Here is a 9,186-nt window from a genome sequence, read left to right on the forward strand (position 1 = left end):
AAATATGATATACGCGGAATAGATGAGACTTGGCAAGGTGATCTTGTGGAAATGATTCCTTACGCTAGCGAGAACAAAGATTTCCGCTACTTACTCACTGTCATAGACATATTTTCAAAGTACGCGTGGGCCGTGCCAGTCAAGTCGAAGAGTGGCCAGGATGTTACTGCAGCTATGAAGTCAATACTGAAAGAAGGACGAGTACCGAAGAATCTACAAACTGACCAAGGAAAAGAATTTTACAATTCAATTTTTCAAAAACTTATGAAGAAGCACAATATACACTTATACTCTTCACATAGTAATCTTCATGCAAGTATATGCGAACGATTCAATAGAACGTTAAAAAATGCAATGTGGACAGAATTCAGCAAACAAGGAAGCTATAAATGGTTGGATATTCTACCTAACTTGCTCAAAGCATACAATTCGAGAAAACATCGGACAACAGGAATCGAGCCTGAAAATGTTACACAGGCAAATGAGAGAGAGGTCAAGAGACGTTTTCCTACTGAAAAGTCGTCAGTGAAAGAACCGAAATTCAAAGTAGGAGATAAAGTACGAATAAGTAGGTTAAAAAATGTTTTTGAAAAAGGTTACACACCAAATTGGTCTACGGAAATTTTCACAATAACGCGAGTTGTAAAAACAGATCCAGTAACTTACCACCTCAAAGATTATTATGATAAACCCGTCTCTGGTGGCTTTTATGAAACGGAAATTCATAAAACTATGTATCCGGAAATTTATTTAGTAGAAAAAGTTTTAAAGAAAAGTGGTAAACGCGTATATGTTAAATGGTTAGGATTCAGTAGCGATCACAATAGTTGGATAGATAAAAATGAGATTGTATAAATTATTCAAGGTTCTAAAAATAAGAAAGCAATTGTTATTATATTTAATAATGTATTTTTATTCATGTGAATTGTAGTTTTAACAAATAAATAGTATTTAATAATTATCAGTCTTTGTATTTCATTATTTTAGCATGTGGTGAACTTAAAAGAAGTTCCATCCTGATATGTTATAAATAAACTAAGTTTATTTGCTGTGTTTGAAAGATTATTGAAAAGTTCTTGATCTTTCAAGATTGCTGATGAGATCTTTTCTGGCAGAATTATAATTCTTACGATTCTTTTATATCTTTTAAAACAAAAAAAAAATGTTGGAAAGGGATTGAAATTTATCTTAACATATAGTCAATTTATTTATTTATTTACTAAAAGGAAGACAAAGAGCAGAGTATATCAATTTAAAAATCATATCTAAATTTTCTGAAATATTTTACAATTTTTAACTTTTCTAAATAAATTTGGGAAAACTCAAAGTTTTAATAAACGATGAGGTGTCCACAGTTCTTTAAATTTATTTTTTTTTATAAATTTTGTTTACATTGATGTGACCTATTATTATCTCATCATCTATAATCCGCGGTAAATTGCGTTGTTCTTGCTGCTGAGGTTGCTGTTGTTGCTGTGACGGCTGTTGCTGCTGTTGCTGCTGTTGCCGTGGCTGCTGCTGGGCTGTTGCTGTTGTTGCTGCTGCTGCTGTTGCTGGTGTTGCTGCTGCTGCTGTTGCTGCAGCTGTTGTTGCTGCTGTTGTTGCTGCTGCTGTTGCTGCTGCTGTTGCTGGTGTTGCTGCTGCTGTTTACTATCAGTCCATTTTAATTGCAAAATACCACGTCTCGGTACTGGTCTCGTAACCTCTGAAAAATTAAAGCAAACAAAAAATAAATTTATTGTATACAAAATAAAACTAATTTATAGTTAAAGCATTTTTTTACCTGAAGTCATTGTAGATGTTCCATGGTTTTGGTGACGTCTCTCTCTCCTGCCTTTTTCTTCTTCTGCTCGTTGCCTTTTTGATCTTTAACAATAAAAAAACAGATTAGCATTTTTTTAAATAAAGTTATATAATTTTAAGAATAAATTTAATATTTTTTACCATTTACTTTTCTCTTCATATTCGAGGACGCGATCTTAGGAATCGGCTTGAGATCGCGTATACTTTTAACAGATGTACATGATGCGCTACTAGATGATGTTCCACTAGAGCTGGAGCTCGAACTAGAGCTCGAACTAGAGCTCGAACTCGAGCTCGAACTCGAGCTCGAACTCGAGCTCGAACTCGAGCTAGAACTTGAGCTCGACCGAGACCGTCTTCTTCGGGTCACCGAAGATTGTCGAGGCTGCTCAGCTGTTTGAGATTGCCGAGGCTGCTCAGTCGTCAAAGATCGCCGAGGCTGCTCAGCCATTGGGGATCGCTGCGCCGGATTAGCCGCCGAGGATCGTCGAGGATGCTCAGCCGTCGAAGATCTCTGAGGCTGCTCAGCCATTGGGGATCGCCGTGGCGGGTCAGCCGTCGGAGATCGCTGCGCCGGGTCAGCCGCCGAGGATCGTCGAGGATGCTCAGCCGTCGAAGATCTCTGCGGCTGCTCAGCCGTCGAGGATCGTCGAGGCTGGTCAGCCACCGGGGATCGTTGTGGCAGGTCAGCCACCGGGGATCGTCGTGGCAGGTTAGCCGCCGGAGATCGTCGTGGCAGGTCAGCCGTCGGAGATCGTCGCGGTGCTAATTGCTGCAAAGCAGCATTTGGTGGTTGTGGCACTGCAACATTAAAAAAATTTTAATAAATTAATTTAAAGAAAAAAACTTTTGAATAGTACAATAAAAAAAAAAATTCACTTACGTGTTTCGACCACGTCCATTGCCCAGGAGACGTAGTCGAGCATTGTTAGGAGAGTTGGTGCGTTGGCGACCAGCCAACGTATACGCTCCTGGGCGACCTGCAGACTCCGTCGGCTTCGAGAAGGCTGCATTGATGAATTTAGCTTCTTCGGTGACATTTTCTTGTCAGCTTGCAAGAAAAATCCTGACTCCGGTGTATCTTGAGGGGTTATACTCGAAGTCGGGAGAACACTTTTCACTATTTTGCCGAATGAACTTGGAAACGAGGAGTGAATTGACTGACGAAGCATGCACCGGGTCCTTAAATACGGTGGACAGCGAAGCTTCCCTTTCCACTTCAATTGCCAAAAGTCCTTCGAATTGCCGAAAAATTTCCACTTTCTTCTCATAGAACCTCCCTTAGACACTTCCCACCGGAATTTTCAAAATCTCCTCCCTCTCAACAAAATTTGACCATCCCTCAATCATTCGAGTGCACACCTACGCTTTCTTGGAGGGAGAGAGAGAGATTGAGCGTAAGATTATCTCTTCAAGAATCGTCAGTTTCAAGTGTGTGCGAAAATTATCTCTAACGTGGAAAACAGCTTTGAGGGTTCATCACTTCACCAACTTGCACACACCCACGTTTTCAAGAGAAACATATCGCTCATTCCAAAAATTGGCAACGGTCTGAGGATGCCTTACACAGCAATAAGGATTAATTTCTTATTCGACCTGCACACGCCTGCATTTTTCTCAAAAGGAATATGAAGCTTTCGCATGAGAGGTTTAACTGATCACTATACAATGCTTCATTGTCTACCACCTGAGCGGGGTCCTTGGCGTGCGCATCAACCTGCACACGCCCACATTTTTTCTCCAAAGCAATACGCAGCATTCGTATGAAAGGTGTAACGCTTATTCTAAAACTAAAGGGCATCGATCAGTATACCATGCTGCATTGTCAACCACCTGAGCAAAGGATGTCGGTGTGCGCACCCGGTACACCACATTTTCCTCAAAAGCTAATCCCGAAATTGGCATCGGTTCGAGGATGCCTTACATGCGTCAATAAGGATTGATTTCTAATCCGTGAAACAGGTGTGTAAGAAAGCAAACACCTCAAAGGATTATCTTTTTCTACGGTACACGCCCACATTTTCCTCAAAAGCTAATCCCGAAATTGGCATCGGTTCGAGGATGCCTTACACGCGTCAATAAGGATTGATTTCTAATCCGTGAAACAGAAAATTAGATAACGCTATAGGCATTCCAAAAACATATTTGAGAGAGGGAGTACACTTTTTCATCGGTTGGCAAATCACTTAGAGTGGAAGTGTTTTCGTGTGCGGGAGAGAGGGAGATCCATCCCACTCTTGAGAGGAAAGGGAGTTTTCTGGTATGGGGAAAGAGGGAGAACCATTCCCACTCGTCCATCGGATACCAAAACACTCTGAGAGGAGAGGGGGTGTTTTAGTATGCCTATGTTTTGGTATACCTATAGCCTATCTACTCATGTGTGTACGTCTTAATTACAAAACGTGTCAGAATAGCTATTTTTCACAAAAAATGACAGTTTTCCACACCACCCAAGAGGTACTGTCGGAAACACATTATATAAATGAAATATAATGTGCTTCAGGTGCGTTGATTTTTGTTTTACTTCTTTTTATTTTATTGTATAAAAAATTCCAATAATTTTGATTTTGATTGGTTAAAATTCAATATTGAGATTTGTGATTTTTCTAAAATGTACATTTTGTTCTGAATTTAATAATACGCCTTCGTAAATGAAAAATTTACAGCTATCAATTTTCTGAAAATAGAATTTTTTATATAATAGAATAAAAATAAACGTGGAATCATCGCCAAGAGCCATATAACCACGGAAATCTATTATTCATAAGTCTAATTTTATAGGAGTTATGGGAAATTATGTAAAGTGTCAATAAACATATGATGATTTCAAAATGAAAAATACCAAAATTCTGAATAAAAAATGTTACGTTGATAACAAAGTTACGTTACTAATCACTACTTATATTAAGTATGATAGAATCCAATAAATTTTGATAAATGCAATTTCATATATGAGCTAAATTAATAATATATTTTACCTAAGCTTTATTTTTCAGAGCATTTTTCCCGCCTTATAGGGTAAAAAAGTTTTTCCCTAGGATTTTTTAAGAAGTGTGGAATTTATTTATTCGCGTTATTTATTATATACAAACAAAATTGAATTTTACATTTCTATAATTCTTAAAAGTAGCCTTTTTAACCTCGTGTGGTTGTTGCGATACTCGTCTTTGGCTCGTGCTAGCTAGCCTCGACTTGTACTGCAAACTCTACGCTTGATTTAAACAAGTCCACTTTACGTCTTTGGTACACAATATACTATTACATTTCAAAAATAATCATGCTACTTAATCATTATCAATATAAATTAAAAGAAAATCGCGTTTTACAATAATCTAAACATGTGATAAAAAACGCAAGATGCTAAGAGTTTAAAATATTATAGAATTAATTAATTAACTAGAACTAGAACTAGATAACAAGCAAGACTTAATAAAAATTGTTGCAGTGGATCCTACTTCGATGACTCAATTATGTCTTGTAGCCGCGATTGGAAAAGGAGTTACTCTTCGACTTTGCAATATCTGCAAAAAGTGTCGACGCATTAAAAAAACATCTTTTGCAAAATTGACTTTCGAAGGATCTCCTTCGAGAATCAGGCAAGTCAAAAAAGCAGCTGGTTGTTTTGTAGGTGACTGTGATTTATTTGGCGATGATTGGATGTCTTTATGTTGTTGGATTAGGTCTATATTTTCATCATGTCGTTGTACTGACTGCGGTATTTTTGAAGTGACTGCTTTGGTTGTTTTCGTGGATTTAACTTTTTTTTTCTCTACTAGCTTAAAGATTTCAGGTGTAGAAGCTTTTGCTTCTAAAACGGCTGTGATTTTATGGTTTTGCGCTGCCTTGAAAGGTTCTGTCATTGATACATCACTTAGTGATGAGTCATAATCAACCAACGCTTTACTGAAACCAACATTACTCATTGACCCTGATACTTCTTTATCTGAATTTACGTTTTCTTCAGTATTTAATAGCTGTAATACTTTCCTTTTTTTAGGATGAACTTTGTAGTTAAAAAATGTGTCGTCCACTTCTGAATCATCATCAAAATTAGGAAGTTGGGGTACTAAACTAGTGATCTTATTATTTTTGATTGATCCATCAGAATCATCTTCATCACTTGAACCAGAGGTAGTAGGAATGTATACCGACTCATCTACTGATTCCTCAAAACTGTCGGTCCAATCTTTATATACAACCTGATGTTTTTTTCTGAGTTTTGACCTTTTATCACTAGGTATGCCATTGATATGTCTACGCTTTCGATTTATCGAAATTTATATATATATTTATAAAATTTTATAGTGGAGTACCTATTTCCACTTCTTCAAAAAGACTTTCTAGATCGTCGACACAATCATCTGCATCATTCTCCATGATTGGAACTAAAATTTAAGATTATTTTATTTGTTAATAAAAATGTATTGACTAAATATAAGATTTTATGAAGGAAATTTAGGTCTTTTAGTTTTTCATTTTTTTATAGTATTCATAATTTTTGTATTACTTAATAAAAACTAGAATGATTCATCTCGCTCCTGACGTCGCTCGGTTAAATAATATTGTTCTAAATATGTAGGATTTTATGATTCTTTAGTAGAAAGTCGAGTTTAATTTGTTTGGTCCATTTATTTATAGTTTTCAGAATTTATGTAATGAAAACAATTGTGTACGAATCCGTAATTCTTGATTATGTATAATCTTTTAGTTTACAGGTTAGTATACAAACGAACATATGAACTAGCTATTTTTATTTCATTTCCGGATTTCTATCATAAGGTACTTGTTGTGGTCCAAAAGTCAATTCAAACAAGCAACTAATTTGCTTATGAAAATAATAAGCATGACCTAAGTAGTCCATTTTTGCACCGTGTTTATCGTACTCGCTATGCTCGTGCGCTAACTTTACGGTGCAAAAGAGGACTGCTTATGACACGAATAGACGTGACAGCGGGCTTAGGTAGGCAGTGCTACAACATTCTCTGCGATACTCGAGACTTAGGTGGCCCATTGCACGGCGTGAATACTCTGGCGCTATATATATGCCGCTACGCTCGGGAGCTATATATATATATGCCGTAAAATAATGGGCCACTTAAGTCACACGTATCGTAATTGAAACTTGAAAAGTGCCATTGTTGGAAAGCATTGATGCGACAATGACTGCGCAAAAGCTATCCAAAATTCGCAACCCCCATGTAGGGGTAGTTTGAGGGTTAAAAATAGTTTATTTATGTTGCAAATATGTTTACTCATGCATAATCGGCCTTAGCAATCAAATTTGGAACGACTTACGAATTTACGAAATTCGTTGCGTTGCAACGGTGCAAACTTCAACCTCATTAGAAAACTTGGTCCTAAAGGATTTGGTAAGCACTAATTTAACTTATACTTTCAACAATAATCATAAACTTTAATGTTGATTTTCTCTACATGTGGTTTTTACTGATTACACCTTACTGTCCGTAGGATTCCAAGTGAACGAATGATTCTTCTGGGCTTAAATTCAAGAAGGATACTTTGTACACCTGTAGTTTTGGTATGAATACAGGGATTTTGATTTAAATGCTTAGAAAATGTTTTATACACAAAAAGTGGCATAATAAGCGGAAAAAAATTTAAAAATTCAGTTTTTTTATCGCCAAATCATTTCTAAGCGTTCTGATCAAAATCCTTGCTTTCATACTAAAACTACAGGTGTACAAAGAATCCTCATTGAATTTGAGCCCAAAAGAACCATTTGTTCACTTGGAATCTTACAGACACTGAAAAAATTCACAAATCTTTGCACCTAGTGCCACAATGGGCCAGCAGGGATAATGAAGGTTTTAGCACGATAACAAATTTAAAATGATGTACTTTAATTTTCTGATTTTTACTTATAATTCTTTTTCTTAGTGTTTAAAGGTGTTGTATCCCCTTAATAAAGTAATTGTCACGAATTACTTAAATCATTCATTTATTGCCTCCAGCATAATCCTTAATAAATATTATTTACACTTAGACACCAAAAACTACAGTGCTCACAACCTGAACCTCGTAATCAATATTTAAATTAGGGGGTTTCAGGGAATTTTAGCATATCAGGTAACAAGTCTCTTGCAGCAACATCCAATAACAAATGAATGTTATAGCTCCATGGATTAAAGGTAATCTCATTATTAGCTACATAAGCCTGTAATATACTGTCACTGACTAGCAACTGATAATTAATATGTACATATATATTATACGATTAACACACAATATTATACACTATGTAGCAGTATAGCATACGTAAAACGACATGAATGCAACTCTACACCAAAACCGTAAAAAACGTGTATAAAACAGCTATAAATACAATTGTAATCCAGTTATTATTACCTGATTCCATCTGTATTTATTTGGATTTTTAGCTGTACATCTATGTAATAATCCAACTGTCAAAATCGGTTTCTTTATAATAAATCTAGCTGATTTTAAGAATTGGATTTTTACATAGATTTACGTCTAAAAAATCTAAATAAATACAGCTGGCATCCACATAATAATAGCTGAATTTGTGTAACTATATTTATAGCTATTTTTCACAGCTTTATGCTTTTGACGGGGAAGCAATCATACCGATATAAGGTTTAATATTATACAAAATTATTTAATATATATGTTTCATAAAATATTAAAATTTAAATCAAATAGATATGCTAAAACTATTATTTTATGTGCTATTCCATAGTATTATCAGCTATGGTAATATTGCATGGGGAGGTACATACACAAATAATTAATAGAAACAACTTTTTAATAGATAATTCACTATCACTCTGATAAATATTTGCGTATGAATGTGTGATTTATTATTATAAGTATCTTGCTGATTTATATTAATTGTTTGCTGATTTAGTAATACTAGGAACAAAAGTATACATTTTCCAAAGGCACGCAAAGCTGTTATTGAGAAAAACAACTACTATAAAGCTATAAAAGTCTGGGACATGGTTGAGCATGCGAACTAACGCATCTCGACGATACCCCCAAGGAACAAAAGAAGAAGCTATAAAAGAACTTAGTAATGATCTCAAAGTTACGAAGGTGTCTAAAAAGTTGTGTAAAAAGAAACTAAAAATCTAGATCAGATCCAATATATTAAAATGTTGATACTACTTTGACTGCATGGTTCAAATTAAATTCAAAAGATGAATTTGCTAAAAATATTAAATACGTTAACATTCCAAAATATTACACTTTTAATCGGAAAATAAATCATGGGTAAGAAGAGTACGCGTACAAAAGAATTATACAATTGGAAGGTTAAACATTGTATCACCCAAGATTCAGAAAGAACATTTTTTTTTTTTAATTAATACTAAACAGAGTTAAAGGAGCAACTTCCTTTGATCA

The 9,186-nt window shown here is 35.4% G+C and overlaps 1 protein-coding gene across 1 annotated transcript; it reads right to left on the reverse strand.

The window, feature by feature from the left end:
• Positions 1-1,789: 1,789 nt before the first annotated feature.
• LOC116417444 (putative protein TPRXL) lies at positions 1,790-2,894 on the reverse strand. Its single transcript, XM_031930566.1, has 3 exons — positions 2,687-2,894; positions 1,945-2,604; positions 1,790-1,866 (listed from the first exon to the last, which is right to left on the reverse strand). Exons 1-3 carry the CDS (start codon positions 2,841-2,843, stop codon positions 1,790-1,792), a joined length of 894 nt encoding a protein of 297 aa, XP_031786426.1. The 5' UTR covers positions 2,844-2,894.
• Between the last annotated feature and the right edge of the window lie 6,292 nt (positions 2,895-9,186).

The sequence above is a fragment of the Nasonia vitripennis genome, chromosome 4 (genome assembly GCF_009193385.2).
Source record: "Nasonia vitripennis strain AsymCx chromosome 4, Nvit_psr_1.1, whole genome shotgun sequence".
Lineage (NCBI taxonomy): Eukaryota > Metazoa > Arthropoda > Insecta > Hymenoptera > Pteromalidae > Nasonia > Nasonia vitripennis.